The sequence below is a fragment of the Lycorma delicatula genome, chromosome 2 (assembly GCF_047948215.1).
Source record: "Lycorma delicatula isolate Av1 chromosome 2, ASM4794821v1, whole genome shotgun sequence".
In the NCBI taxonomy this organism is placed as follows: Eukaryota; Metazoa; Arthropoda; class Insecta; order Hemiptera; family Fulgoridae; genus Lycorma; species Lycorma delicatula.
In genome coordinates this window covers 201,409,402-201,425,816 of record NC_134456.1, presented here as the reverse complement: position 1 = coordinate 201,425,816, position 16,415 = coordinate 201,409,402, and the positions used below count along the sequence as shown (strand labels likewise).

Genomic DNA, 16,415 nt, shown 5'->3' with positions numbered 1-16,415 from the left:
GAGAGAAAGCAAATTATTTTACAAGTTGGAAGCTGCTGAGGGAAGATGATAATGGACATTCAGAATAGCTCAGGATAATTTACTAAACCAAATAAATGACAGATACAGAATTCACTTAACAGTACCAAATGAATTAGGATAAAAAAATAAACTAAAGCAAACAGAATTTTTACATTATGTTTAATATCGTGATTGAGTGAACAAGCAAGTAAATAAAATTTTAAATATCTCAATAATATAATTTTCAAAGATGATATGAAAGGAAAATGAGGAAGATGTGTAGCCTGTTTTATACACAGGCTACTAGTCTTACAAATTAAAAATAAAAAAGGCTTTTTTTTAGACGAAGTAATCTCTAAGGTTAATAATTTGTATTACACAAGGGGAGTAATATATACCAATTAAAAAAATTGATATATTTCACTAAACCTATTGGAAGCCAGTTAAAATTTGGATCTAAAAAAAGCCAAGGTTATAAGGTTTAAGTTTTATGAACCGATATGTAAACAAATATTTTCTAAAATTTGAATTTGAAATATTGTGAGAAATACAAATTTATTATTTATTTATTATTTTATTTTTTTATAAAAATGCCCATTCTAAATTATAAAAATACCAATTTTTAATCAAAAGTCAAATTAATTTACTAAAAGGAACAAAAGAACATAATATTTTAATATTGCCAAGTAAGTGTAGTTGTTGGATTCATCATCAATGATGGAAATTAAAAAAAGTGTTACCTTTTTTTCATTTCTGTTACGGGACTGGTATTAATAAAGACAGAACTATAACTACAAAGTGGAAAGGAGTTATATAATTAATAAAAGAAGTGGTTGTAACTGTTTATGTATATTCCAGACTTTCTAAGAAATTTTGAAATCCAGAATAAATGTTACTTATATCCAGAATAAATGTTACTTATATAATTTATAATGTAGGACGTCAAGCCATAATATTTACAGACATTTACAGTCAATAATGGCTTCAAAATAATTTGGAATATCTTTGTAATATAAATTAATTACTAAACTGTGTTTTAAAAGCACTTTAGGTCTAGTAGTAAATATCATATAGTAAGAATGTATAATTATGTTGTTTGCAAATTATCCAAAACTTCATAAAACATAAAAAATTAAGGTTCATAGAAATCTACACATTAGTTATTATAATAAGCTATAATCACTCATCAGAAATTTCCTTGGGCCAGAGCTGCCAGTGAACAATGTGTTGAAAACCTTTATGAAGTTAAACCAAATCTTACTGCTTCTACTGTATATTTTTAATTGAAATTTTTACAAAAGTGTGTTTTGTGTAATCTGTACAACATAATAAAAACCCCTATGTCACATAGGATGCGGCTATAGGATGTATGTGATGAGGCACAGCATCATTTATTATTTTAAGTGACATTGACAGCTAATAATCTAGGTAGTAAATAACAGCTGTATACAACCACCTTTTTAACTTCACTGAACTACAAAAATTTGTGTATGTAATGTGGCTGCTGTCACTGCATTTATCCTCAATTCGAACTCTAAAATTTTGAGGATGCTATCTATATTACAAAACCACTTGTCTATTACAGTTAATACAGAACCATCACTTACAAGATTTATTTACCACCAAAGCAAGGAGAAATATTATATGCATATATAACTGATAAATAGAGTAAAATATTGGTAATCATTTATGGCAAGTAAAAGTCATGTAGCATTGTCCAAGTCTGGCCAATATTTTTAAATTTTTATTTAATAACATTTTAAAGATGAACGTGTAAAAATAAACATGAAATTAAATTTATAAAAACATTTTAATGATTGCATATCTTCCTTCTTCTATAAGGTTGGGATCTTAATATTTTTAAGTTATAACTTTGGTTATAACATTGGTAATAACTTTGCAATATAATAACTTGGTTAAAAGATTAATAAAAGCAAAAATTTTATTATCAAAATTTGTAGAGTATTTAATTCTGAGAAAATTTATGTAATAAGGTCTGTAATAAAAGTCAATTTTTATTAAAAAACCAAAACAAAATTTTAATTTTTACAAATTTTTAACATTTTTCTTATAATTAAATTTAAATATAAAGTAAATAAATTGTATTAATTAATATAACTTAAAAAATGTGACAACAGTTGTAATACTTTCCTGGCATTGGTTATTTATTCTTATATAGTGGAAAAATAATTATACATGAAAACATCAAGAACTATCTTATAGTTCTTTTTTGGAATGGAGGTAATCTATGATGAAGTTTTATTGTAAAATTATCATTACATTTCAAACAAACCAAAGATGTTTAAAAATTCAATAAATAGGTTTTTTTATTTTTTCTTTTCCCCATCTCCCAAGAAATGTTTTTGATTCTTCATTTACTATGTTAAATGTAAGAAACTGCAAAAAAGAATTCAAAAAATTGGTATTTTTAAACTTTGATCAACTCCCCCACCCACAATATTGCCTCCAAAATATTTTTTTTTTGGGTCACTTGCACTACTGCTATGCTTAGAAAGACATTAAAAATATTTGGTTTAAAAATAAGTCTTGGTTAATAAGAATAAATATATTTTTGGTGTTTGAAAAGGGGAAATTTTGGAGCACATCTTTTTTTTTAAATAGTAAGATAACCATGTATGCGTGTACTGAGCTTAATATAAATTGAGGTTATGTTAGAAAAACTTTGAGAAAATTGATCCACTAAACAGTCTCACACTCCCTCGAGATATTGACCACAAACGTTTACCAACAGATTGCCCCGTATACACAAGTCTCTCCAGAGCTATAATGGCAGTAAAAATTAAATAAATAATGTTCAGCTGTGAAAAACATATAGTTTCATAATCTACAGTAGTAATTTTATTTTGAAGTGCCAATATAGTTACAAAAACTAGACTTACATGATTGATTAGAAAACAAATTATAATTATCACCTGCTATAAATTAACTCACTCTGGACTGATGCAGCCCATATTGCTGGATGACGATACATCATTCCTTTAATAAATGATAAGGCATTTTGAAGGAGAACAGATTGAATAGCAAGAGAACTCTGCAATAAAATAACTGAAGATAAACATTCTTTTTCTACTTGCAGATAATATTTATACATACAACTGAAAAGCATTGGTGAGTACATCATCCTGTTTTATTAGTGTTTTTATGAGGAAAGGATTACACATTTTGCTTAAAAATATAACTTCACAAGATGTATTTGTTAATGTTTCCCTGATTATATTTCCAGTTTTATTATCCACACCAAATTCTTTTGGTATTTCAAAAAGGGGTGTCAATCTACAGAACTGTATGCGTTTTTAGTCAACAAAGACCATTACATAGTTTTAAACTGTTGCTTGTGTTTCATGGATAAATTTAACAGACAGAATTTTTTACTCAACATCAGGACTTCCTAAATCAAGCTTGGTATTCTCTTAATTTGTTCCATCTTTTGGGTTCAATTCGATTCTTTAGTATTTTAGATAATATTTTTATGAAACTTGTAACATGAATATTCCATAACAGCATTAACATCTATTTAGTCACATTTTCTGTGAAGAGGATAAATCACTGTTGATCTCTATTCTTACAGAATTTTTTACTTTTCCCATATTTTTGATATGTCGGGTGCATATTTTAAAAGTTCTGTTGTTATAGAATTCTCTCTAACAAAAGTTAATGAATGGACGAGTTAAAATACATAAATGGGCAATAATTTACACATGCATGCGCAGACAGAGAGAGTGAGAGAGAAATGTCTTAGTACTGTTATAAAACCAGCTATGACCATTATAGACAGAAAAATCATAAGCTCATGAATAACAAAGTTACACTAAATAAAATATCCATTAAAAGATATAAACATATTGCATACTAGTATGTTTTGAATTCTTTACATTTGTTAATGTAAAAATAGGACATACACTATTGTAATGTGAAATTTAATAAGAGCACAAAAGTACAGCATAAAAGAAAATGTATATTCTTATAAGTTACACATAATTATGAAAAATTCTAAATTAAAATAATTAATTACAAATGTTTTAAAAATTCTACATTACATAATATGAACAAAGGAAAGGGCTGCTTATGAACCCAAAATCAAGAAAGCTGTCTAAAGTAATTGGAAACTTCAGCAAATAGTTCAAATCAATCAATCAGCCTTGTACAACAAGAAATTTGTTATTCTAGAATGATGATTTTACCTGTCAGCATATTTCTCCATAGTGAAACCAAACAAATAAGTAAATTGGTATATTTTTATAGCTATTAGGAAATAAAACAATCTCACAGACTTTTTAATGTATATAATTCATATAAATCGCTTTGTAAATAATAACATAAGTGTATGAGTAATTAAATTAAAGAAAAAAAAAAATATTTAATATTGAAAGTAATCTTTTGTTTTTAAGTGTTATTCACAAGCCCAACACAATACTTATAATCAACTGCTAATCAGTATTATAAACACTAAAAATGCTTCTTAAGAAAACAACATCTCTATTTCAATGACATTAATGATTAAAATAAAACATTAATAACAAAAATTCAATTTCTTATGAACAAAATGTGTTAAGTAGAATATTTTTTCTAACTAAATGATAATGACTTACATATGATAAAGACAACAGAAATATGAATCAATGTCACTTACTAAGTGGCATTCAATCATTAGAAAAAATATGAGTTTTTGTAATGTATTCACATGTTGATATCAAATCGCCAATAGTGAACTTATTACACTATTTGTGATCATCATTGTAATTCAAGGCATTTTTTTAACTGTTACATTTGTGAATATGAGTGAGTGAATGAATGAGAGTGTATGTAATTTGTATCTCTTATTTCTTTCTTTATATATTCTTTTTGTCTGACATAGATACACTGCCTGATATGTAAAAATTATTAAAAAGGTAAGTTATAAAGAAAGTAAGGTAAGTTATCTGTAAACAAAATACTCTATTCTGTAATATAAAGCTCTACTAATACAAAGCTCATCAAAAATGAGCTGAAATTCTGAAGACTATTTTTTTTTCTTACTAATAACACTGATTCATGCATGGTAAAAGAATTAATGAAAAACATGGATGGGAATTATTTTCAACATCATAATGATAACAATACACCAACTGCTAAGTAGAATACTGGCCGTTCATCAGATAAACCAAGAAAACTGAAGTTCAGCTGACTTAGGGTCAAAGGGACATTTTGGTAACAAGTAGTAGAGTACTTCTTGTAGAAGTAGTACTACTTAGTAGTACTTGCAGTAGAAGTACTACTTTTACTACTTGAGTTGTAGAATACAAGTAGTAGAGAAATTAAGTACCATAAAAAAGACAAAGGAGAAGAATCTATATAAAAAATGGTATACCAATCAGAAATGGACATACAAACAATATAAAATTATCTAAATACTAACAGAAGAAATAACAAAATTCAGAATATTTAAGAAAAAGTTTAAACCTTTAACAAAGTATAAAGCCAGCATAAAAGAAAAGGTTATAAAACATAAACAAAGTTTCAAGTTTTATATTTCAGATATATATTCAAATTTAAAAAACATGAGAAACTTTAAAACAAACGGAAACAAAACAATCAGTTTAATCAAAAGTTTTAAAAACAGGATTAGATCATTAAAAATTAAAAATAAAGAAAGTTCTTTAAAATGTTAATTTTTGTTATACACAACATACTGTTTTAAAAAATGAACTTTTTGGCTTTAGATTTAGTTGGCTAAATTTAAAGCCGAAAAACCAAGACAAATTCCTTTTATAATTTATAAGGTTACTATATGAATAAAAATTTAATTAAAGTTAAAAGGTTTCAAATATCTTAATAAAAGATAATTTGAAAACAAATGAAATAATTAATCAAGATAGAACAAAAGGAGACAAAGTTTTTGAGTAAAGTAAGTAATAAAATAATTTATCTTTATAAAACATTGTTAAATTTTAAATATATATATATACACACACATATATAACAGAGAAAACTAAATAAATAACTAAATATATAACTTGCAAGAAAACTAACAACTTGCAAGAAAACTAAAAACTTGCAAGAAAACTAAATATATAACTTGCAAGAAAACTAAAAACCAGTTAACTGCCTTAAATAAGACATCAAAGTAAACTACATTAAAATGAACTGAACATGAGAAAAAACTAATAAAATAAGTATGTAAATCTAACAGGTCATTTATTGTCAACTTCAAAAATTGGCTATTTAACAAGTTGTGATGACAAGTTACTACTAGACCAGCTTGGTGGGCTTAATAATAATTCAAAAATAAATTATGAGTGGATGTAAGGATCCACAACTTAATAATTTGTTGTTTCCCTTATTTTGGAAAAAAATTGTACACACAGAGATTTAAAACAAACAGTACTTTTACAGTAAAAATATTTTAATAACAAATTTTAATCATTCAAAAACATCATTTTATAAATATATATATATATATATATATATTTTTTATCACAATAAAGAAAACTAGAATTTGTTCTCAGAACAATAAATAGAATGCTAACAGTAGCAGAGAAAGCCCAACAGCAATTAACAACTCCTTTACATTCCTTTATTACTTCCTTGTACGAATACAAGGAACGTACGAGTACGAATAGTGCAATTGCAAAAACTTTCAGTGTTCAGAATTCAACAGAAATATCCATTTTGACCATCCCGAATCCATTTTGACTAGTTTCGTACATCTATATGTACAGATGTATCTCGCATAACTCAAGAACAATTAGCCGTAGAATGTTGAAATTTTAAATTCAGAACTGTTATAACATCTAATTGCGTACCTCCCCTTCTGATTGTAATTGACTGGACCAAAAGTGTCCAAAAAAAGCCCAAAATCCAACTTGAACTGAACTTTTTCTTAACAGCAGTAATAAGTTCTCATTGAGAGCTTTTCAATGATGTATCATAAGTGGTTTTTATTTTCATTGGTTCCAGAGTAATAGCCAAATAAAAGTTTAATAAAATATTTTTATCTTCCAAGGGAAAGGTACATTGGTTATAATCCGACTTCATTCCTTTTTTTTCACTTTTTTTTTTTAATTATATTGATTTATTAATAATTTATTAACATATGATTGCAAAAAAAAATTTTACAATAAATATATATATATATGAAAAAAAAATCAGAAGTTATTAGTGAAATAAACTTTTATGTACTTTTAAAAATGTGTATATGAAATTTAATAGGCGTACAAGGAAGTCATGTGGTGTCCACTTCAGATTTTTTCTTCTGGTTGGTACCCTGTAACAGCTGTCTATGAATAATAAAATGAATTTTTTTAGCGAAAAATGCTGTCTGACAGACTTGAATCCAGAATTTCTAACTGACAGGGTGAGATGCTGCGACTCATCACAGAGATCAGCATACATTTTTTTTTAATAAATAAAATTAATCTGCAACCAAAGTAAAGTCTCCATGAGAAATTAAAATTTTAATATTTTCTTTGTTTATAAACTGATACAAAACACAATAACTTCATAAAAGTTACATGATATTTATTTTAATGTTTTTAATGAAGAAGTTACATGATTAATATAATAAATTTTCAAAAGTGTAAGGATTACTTTGTATCATCAAATCAGAAAAAGTGGTCAATTCACAGAGAAATTACCTAAACTTGATCAAGAACAATGTTAAAAACCAAACAAAAAATCAAACCAACTTCTAAAAATGACTTTTGTTTTCTAAAATTTAAAAAATGAGCTTTCGTAAATTTTTCTCTCTCTTACTTTAAACCAAAATATGATTCTGAGCTAATTTAGAAAAAAAATATTTTTATAATTTTTAATCTCACTTGAGCACTGCATTAGAATCTATAGTTGTGTTTGTGTATAAACATTAAAAATTATTAAGTATATAAATACATTTCTGCTCAATAAGAATACTAAATAACTCCCATATTTATTCACAATATGATTTTTTATGAAAGGTAATGTATCTTGCATAAAGATTTTAATGTAAAATCATATCCTTAAAAGGTAATAAATGTTAAAAAATGATAAACAATGTTTATGATATTAAAATGCTGTTAAATACAAAAAATAGTTTATATATGCATGAAAGTAAATCAATTTTCAACAGTAAAAGACTGCAATAAACAAAATTTCGTGTGTAACCGGTTTAAAAAAATAAACCATGCTCAATGTTCTTAAGCAAGAATATCTTCTGAACCACAATGATATCTTAAGAGTGACATAAGCATATCATTGACAGGAAACACAGAATAAAAAATAAATTTGACACCATATTATACCTTAACCTTCCATTATTGGGTTGATTTGAAAGGATTTCTCAGAAAAATTCAGACATGTTCACCTTTTGGATCAGCAAAATAAATATGAATTTACAACTACCGTGCACCAAACAATTCTCAGGCTACATCATGTAATTAAATTGGCTTTTTAATAACAATCTTGCTTTCATATTAATTTAAAAATAATAATATTAATAACTACGGGATTATGCAGCCTGAAATGAAAAGATCACAATTCTCGGTTACCGTTAAAGCAATATACTAAATTCTGTGGCAAAATAAAAACAATAACAAACACATTACAATACTCACGTAATGGAGCCTAAAATGAAACGATAGCCTAAATTAAGGAAAATAATTTTTGAAAAAGAGCACCAGCTAAAAATGTGCCGACAACAACATTTTAGTTTTTCAAACATAGGAAAAACTTTTAATACTATGATAAAAAAACACTAACACAACCAGCTGGCGAAGTAGACGGCATTCGTAAGCTGTCAAAATCACAGCCTTGTGTGTTACGTCTCCCTTCTTTAAATTCACTGCTTTCACTATTGTGTAATTTTGTGTGAAGCTAAAAAGCGTGACTAATTGCTCAGATATTTTCTTAAAAATTAAAGATAGCTAGTTTTGTTTATAAAGAGAAAAAGATACCAGTAGATTCCAGTCTGAATTGATCGATAAATTTTGGTAGTAAATTTATATGTTGACATTAAGAATATATTCAAGTTTATACTTGAATAAATTCTTATACTACATCAGTTAATGATGTAATTGATGTAGTCTGCAAGTTTCATTTCGAAGCATCTTAATAAATCGCTTTTATAAATATTAAACATTTGTTATGCCTAATTATTAAACATTATATTCCTGCCTGAAATACAATGTTATCATTCGGGGCTTCTTCAAAAAAGTGAGAAAAAATTTCAAAATAAAAAAATGAGTTTCTTATTGTTTAGCAGCTACATACATGGTTCTTGTACTGTAGAGTGTAGACAGATATTTACTAAATACAATATATTAGCTATCCAAGCGTTTATACTTACGAGTTTAACTTTTTTCTCCGCGGATAGGGCTTCAAAGATCACGTACATATCATTTCATGTAGTTTCTTTTCTTCTGGAAGTTCTTCATTCATTTCTTTCTTTTGTTAACTTGAGCTCTAAATGAGTCGATTCTCTTCTGTTGAGGTTTTCTTTTCACTTACAGGATCCTTTAATTAAATTAATTTCTTTCTGTATTCTTTAGGATCTGGACAGCCCTTTTCTGTAATGTTGAACTTTTTTGAGCCTTTCATTCATCTGTTTAATGTAACCACTTTTTTGTTGTTTTTATAGTAATAGTGTTTATTGAAAATTTGTTTTTAGCTTTATTGGTTCTTTTGGAACTTGTGTCCACTGAATTTTAGTTGCAGTTTTCTTATTATTACTTCTAGGTTTTATCATAATCTCAATTTCAATTTTATCATATATCTCTTTATTTAGTCTGTGACCATCTTGTGTTCTTCGACTATAAATCCTTCTTAATTCTTCTTTCTGTATGAGCAGATATTGTAGTCGTTATATTTGTAGTCTCCATGACGTAAAAGATGACTGGTCTTGCAACTGTGTTATTAATACCTTAATTTTACATTTACAGAAAGATCCTTTTTATTGTAAATATTTTTTGCGTGAAAGTTTTGTTCTAATTTGTGTTTTTGATCTCAATCCACGTTTAGCTGTTCCATTTCTGGTAATTATTTCTTCAAGATATTTAAAATGTCTGTGATCTTAATTTTGCCATACTTTGTTTCTATTGTCTTTTGGATACCTACTGTCACTTTTTATTTCTGTATTTGAAAAAGAGATCTGCAAGCCTGTTTTTTTCAGCTACTACTTCTTTCAACTTGTTAATTTGGTTGATTGCTTCTTATGATTCTGCACAGTGCTAAGTTGTTGACAAAAGCTAGGTATTTAATCTTGATGTTGGGGTTCTTTGTTCCTATTTTTCTACTGAGTCATTATTTAACCAGAAGGTTTTCAATGTCATTACATTGTTTTAGTCCTGTTTTTATTTGAAATGGTTCACTGATTTCACCTAGATACTTGACTTTAGATACCGTTTTGGTAAAGTGAGTTTAATTAAATTTATGGTTTTTTGCCAATGTTGTATTCTTTTGATATAATCATAAGTTTCTTTTAAATCTGTGAAAGAAATAAAGATGTCTTTTGGTCTTGTGTTATAATATTTTTATATCATTTTTAGCGTGAGGATTTGTTCTGTAGAATATCTGTTTCTTCTGAATCCACCTTTATATTTGCCAAACTTTAAGTTAATTTGTGGTCCAAGTCTGTTAAGAAGTAGTTTGGAAAATATTTTTTATGTGATAAGTAACAATGTGAATCCTTTAGTTGGGATTGACTTCAGTTTTTAAGCCTTTTTTATACAATGATTGAATTAATGTGACAAGCCAATCATTTGGAATTTTTTCTTTTGTTCAAATTTTCTGGAAGAGTTTGGTTGTTTCTATAATGAATTTCTGCTACCTTACATAATTCTGTGACTATATCATCCTCGCCTGATGCTTTGTTGTTGAGTGAGCTGATCACATTTTTAATTCCTTGTCTGGGGGACTAGAATCAGGATTCTATGTTGTGAAGCTTAAATTCAGGTTTTTGGGGGGTTTTCAAGTTTAATAACCGTTAGCCAATATCTTACAATTTCTCTTGTTGTTCAAGGCTATTTTGAGGGATAGCTACATGATCAAGTTGAAATTCACCAAGCATTGGATTTTGGGAAACCCAAGTTTTCTTTTTGCTTGGCTTGGCTTTAAAATGTGATGAAATGATTTTTAAGTTTAGACATTCACAGAGTTTGACTAGTCTTTCATCATTCTTATTTGTTCTCTTATGAGCTGAATTTACCAATTATGTTAGAAAATTTTCTTTCAGAACAAAGTTGAGCATTAAAATCACCTAGCAAAGTTTTCACATTAATTACTGGGATTTTGAGGATTTCTTCTACCAATTTATTCCAGAATTGTTTGATTTTACTGGATTTGTTTTATTTTCATTATTTACAGGAGCATGTATTAATAAGTGGGTATTTTTTATTTAATGATTTGATGGTCAGAAGTGATAATCATGCATTTACATTTTTGAAGTCAATGAGTCTAAATATTTTTTGCTGACCATAAAAGCTGTTCAAAATGTGGAACATTTGTCATTGCTCTTTTACAGACTTTTTCCTTAAAAATTCTGAGGCTGTCAGATTCAAAAATGTGTTCATCCAAAAATCTGATTTCTTGAAATGCAAGGATCAAGGTATTTAGTCTTGTGTAGTTCTGAGGTACACTTGGATTAAATAGTTAATATTTATATTTATTTTTATGTTTGGAAAGGTACCTGCAGTACTCCAAGCTAACAAGTGATTTTTAGCTTCATATTTACAGGCACCCTGGAATTCGATCATCCGACTTTGTCTTCAGAGCAATTAATTTTAAGAAGCTATAATTCAAGATATTACTGTTTTTGATGGTAGACAGAGTTCAACATACTACACCTAAGGTTGTTAGCCCTAGAGGGTTTTGTTTTAGTTCATTTAAACCTACTATTCATTAATCTATCCAGTTGCACAATCATGGAGGTGCACATCTTCAATAAATTATTTTAGAGACTAGAATAAGATGGAAAAGAAAGGGCATTCATGAAGATGTTGAAATAAAAGTGGCCTTTGTTACTTTAATTAAGAAAAAAAAACATTTAAAAAACACCAAACATTAAAAAAAAAAAATATATATATATATATAAATTCCAAAAAACATCCACCTCTATCAAGACAGAATTATTTGGTATAGCTAATTTCAAATAACTCAGGACTGTAAGTACTCAATATTTCATTCCACTTTCAAAACAATTTTTATTAAACAACTGACTAATTTAAAATATCTTCCACCAGTTTATTTTAAATGAAATTTTAAATATAAGTTTTAAAAAGCCTGAGTTTGCATTTTGTTGATCATACACAATTTTAATGTGGGCAAATAATTTCCATTAATGCCTTCTAAGTTGTTATTTAGAATGATTATATAATCACATTCTTTTTTCTGTTATTTCATATACTTATTATTTTTATGAATGAATGTGTACTTTAACTACACAGATTTACTTTGTAAAGCTGTTCTGACCAAGATTTTACCATGGTTTCCCTCTATCCGTAATAATAATATATAAGTATGTACCAATATAAATAAAATATTAATATTATTTATTTACCAGCTAATTCTACTTAATACAAAATTTGAAATAGGCGTAATTAGAAAATCTTTTTAGTATCTGGTCATTCAGTTTCTCGCTTGTCTATGATGGTGGAAAGGGTTTCAAAGTTTATTACAATAACAGAATTTGATCTAGTGAACAGCCATTGACAGAGCACAAAAAATCATCCACAGATAGAATGTTCAGATATTCACTCACTCGCTTCTGATTCAGCCAGTCAACTCTTACAGCTATTACACTGATAAATATAATTTTTGTTTCCTAACACAAGATACATGATTTTAATTTTTTTTTTTGATGCTGAAAATGAATATGAACTTAGACTCATTCTATTGCCCACCATTTTTGAAAATTTTTTAAACTTTAATTAAAGGATTTTTTCATTTTTCAACATATAGTCGGCATTTTAAGCTCCTATACTGTATTTTTTTAGCTCATTTTTTATTGTTTAACTTTGTTAACATAATTTTAAAGATGTAAATAAACAATACTAGACCAAGAAGTAAATCATATCATAATCACACATTATGACATCATTTATAATACTGAAGAGACTTCATGGACAAGATTAATCATATCTTTTTGCAGGTCAAAACATGTAGCTGAAAACACAGGTGTTGTTTGTATTAAGCACTGGATTCAGGAATAAATTATTTTTGTTCAGTTTTATTGTTGTCATAATGCCTCAAAATTGTGTAAATGATATGGATGCCTTTTGTTATTGTGCTGTAAAGTCAAATAGAAAAAACATTACACCTTTAATTAAAAAAGCCTATCATTTGTACTTTCAGTGTAAAATTGGTGATCAGGATAAGGTGTGGGCTCCTCATATAGTATGCACTAATTATTCTGTATATTTAAGAGGATGGCTGAAAAGTACACAGAAGGCTTTGCAATTTGGTGTACCTATGGTTTGGCGTGAACCAAAAAAATCATGTAACAGATTGTTACTTTTGTTTAAAAAGTATGTCTGGAATTTCTAAAAAATCTAAACACCTGTAAAATATCCTTCATTGCAATCTGCAATCATGCCTGTACCTCACAGTGAAATTATTCCAGTTCCTGAGCCACCTGTGAATCTATGTCAAAAGCAGCGATTAAGAACCAGGCAGTACTGAAGACAATAATGATTTTGATTATATCACAAGGTGAATTAAATAAATTGGATAGGGATTTAAATTTATCAAAAAATCAAGCTGAACTGTTAGGATCAAGACTGCAAGGTTGGAATTTACTTCAAAACAATACAAAAATTTCAGGCTTTTGAAGCCGACAAAAAGAACTTTCTCAATACTTTATTGATGAAAATAATTTGGTTTATTGCACAAACATTGATGAGTTTATGTTGCAATTAGGACAAGTTCATAAATCTGAGGACTGGTGCCTTTTCATAGATTCATCCAAGTATAGTTTAAAAGTGGTTATACTACAAAACTGTAACAAATATCCTTCGACACAGATTGCTTATGGTATTAATTTGAAAGAGACATAAGATGTGATGAAAGACGTTCTTGAAAAAATTAAATTATAAAAAACATATCTGGAACATACGTGGTGATTTGAAAGTTATAGCTATTTTGTTACGCATGCAATGCCTAACATTCTAAGTACATGTGTTTTCTTTGCGAATGGTATAGCCGAGCTAGGGATAAACATTATGTTACCAAAGAGTTAAAGAAACAAGACAACTTAACTCCAAATGGAAAAAATATTATTCATGAGTTCTTAGCTGAACACTAAAAATATTTTTACCCCTTCTTATCAAACTGGGATTATTGAAAAATTGTGTAAAACTAATGAATAAGCATAGTCCTGGATTTTTGAACATCAGACAGAAATTTCTGAATGTAAGTGAAGGAAAAATTAAATAAGGAATATTTGTTGGTCCTCAAATAACAGAGTTTGTCTCAAAGATGATGTATTTAAATCTATGGTAAATAATGTAGAAAGTACAGCTTGGGCGTCATTTAAAGAAGTTTGCAAAAATTTTCTCAGCAAGCAAAAATCCAACAATTACCATGATATCAACTTCTTACTTCATTCAGAGCTATGGGATATAATATGTCTTTGAAAATATATTTCCTCCACTCACATCTGGATTTTTCCCAGATAACCTTGGAGATGTAAGTGTCAAACACGGTGAATGTTTCCACAAAGACATTGAGACTTGGAGGCAGATAATGCAATGAATAAATAAAAACAGCAAGGCCCAAGGGACTTCTCCATGACTACCAGCATTGTATATGTTGAAGCGAAGACCTATCTTTTACATATGGATTGTTATTAAAAAAGGAAATTTCAGTTGCATGTTTGTGGTTGATAAGATATGATTTTAATTAATTGTAAGCAACTCCCCTCCGATATCATAACTAATTTTTCCCATCATTAAGAAATACAGGACTAAAGGGAATGCCTTATGCTGAGATGGCAAAGAACTGAAAAGGACATTTTTTTATCTATACTACTAAAAATGTTTTCTGAAAACTGTTAATGACAGTTTCCGTAGACAAACTTTTCTTAAAGCCATGCTGAAGGTCATGTCAATATGTAATCTTTATGTAAACATCCATTTCTCTTAGTTTTTTCAAATACTTTTGAAATATTAGAAAATTTTAATAAAAACAGCAGGAGCCTATAATTTTAGATGTATAGAACTTTTTTTTTATGAAGGGGAATAACAAAGGAAGCCTTAACTAGGATTTACTCCATAAGTGAAGATTTCTAATCTAATTTGTAAAGACACAACGTCACATAAAACTTTTAAAATAGTCAGTTATTTCACCAGTACCAAATGAATATTTGTTCATAATATTCAAAACACATTTAATATTAAATGTGTATTAAAATACATAATATTCAAAACATTTCAAGTTCTTGGGTAACTGAATTTGTAATAAACATGCCGATTCAGTATTTTTATTTTAATGTGAAAAAATATTCTAGTTAAAAGTACTGTTTAGGATTGATCAGTATTGTTGATATATTGAATACTAGAAAAAAATATTAAATTATCTGATAAAAGAGTTCTAGATCCACAGAAATAAGAGTTTTATTTTTGATGGGTTGTTTGATCAGTTTTACTTTGATATGCATTTTTGTGTTTAATAATATTCTTCATGTTGCGTTTAGTATTTGAATTCTATTAAATTATCATTCTACTGTTTGAATTATTAATAAATTTCAAAAAAATATATTTACAATTTTTTAAACAACTTTGGAAGTTAACAGACAAAAATTACCAAGCATACAGCTAAGTATTTTTTGACTAAGAATTTGATTGCAATGATTTTCTCATTCTTGAAAATTTTATACATAAGTCTCTTTTTACTTTGCATGCATGGGCTCCACTTTCTTTAAGTCAATCAATATCTAATATATTATCTGATTTATCTACTCTAGTAAAAGTCACAATTTAAAAAAAAAGCTGTCTATACAGCTGATTGTATGTAATGGCTTTAAAAAGCAACTTTTCCAATGACAAATTTTACTATAAAATGTATTTAATAACTTAATTCAAAACATTCTCAGCTATATTTGCTGTCCTTTTCAGTCAGTAATACTTCTTTTCTCACACTGACATCAGTTTATACTTATGGGTGTTTTTAATTACATTAATTTTCATGAGTTTTAGTTTTTAATTATTTTGATGATACTTATTGGTGTTTTTAATTTAGTTGAAATTAATTAATTCTGAGGTGTGTAAACAAAAAATAATTTTTTTTATTTATGTTTGGCTATGGTGTTTAATTTGTGATGTACTTTATGAAAAATCAACAATGACATATTCTCAATCATAACACATTAACCACCAAACCTCAGTTATGTATACGTTTTTAAAAATATATCCAAGACACATGTTTAACACATTCTCAAACTTAAAATAGAA

The 16,415-nt window shown here is 27.5% G+C and overlaps 1 protein-coding gene across 4 annotated transcripts in view; it reads right to left on the bottom strand.

Annotated features, from left to right (window-relative positions):
* Tmem63 (transmembrane protein 63) overlaps nucleotides 1–8,793 on the bottom strand; it is a 94,590-nt gene extending 85,797 nt beyond the window's left edge. For 2 of the 4 annotated variants that reach the window (XM_075357010.1, XM_075357009.1), the window contains exon 1: nucleotides 8,589–8,793. In XM_075357010.1, coding sequence (XP_075213125.1) covers nucleotides 8,589–8,695 — 107 coding nt within the window. In that variant the 5' untranslated portion in view covers nucleotides 8,696–8,793. Of the gene's footprint in view, nucleotides 1–4,202; nucleotides 4,238–8,588 lie in introns of those variants that run through there. The other 2 variants (XM_075357012.1, XM_075357011.1) reach the window with 2 other exon arrangements.
* Nucleotides 8,794–16,415: the final 7,622 nt, after the last annotated feature.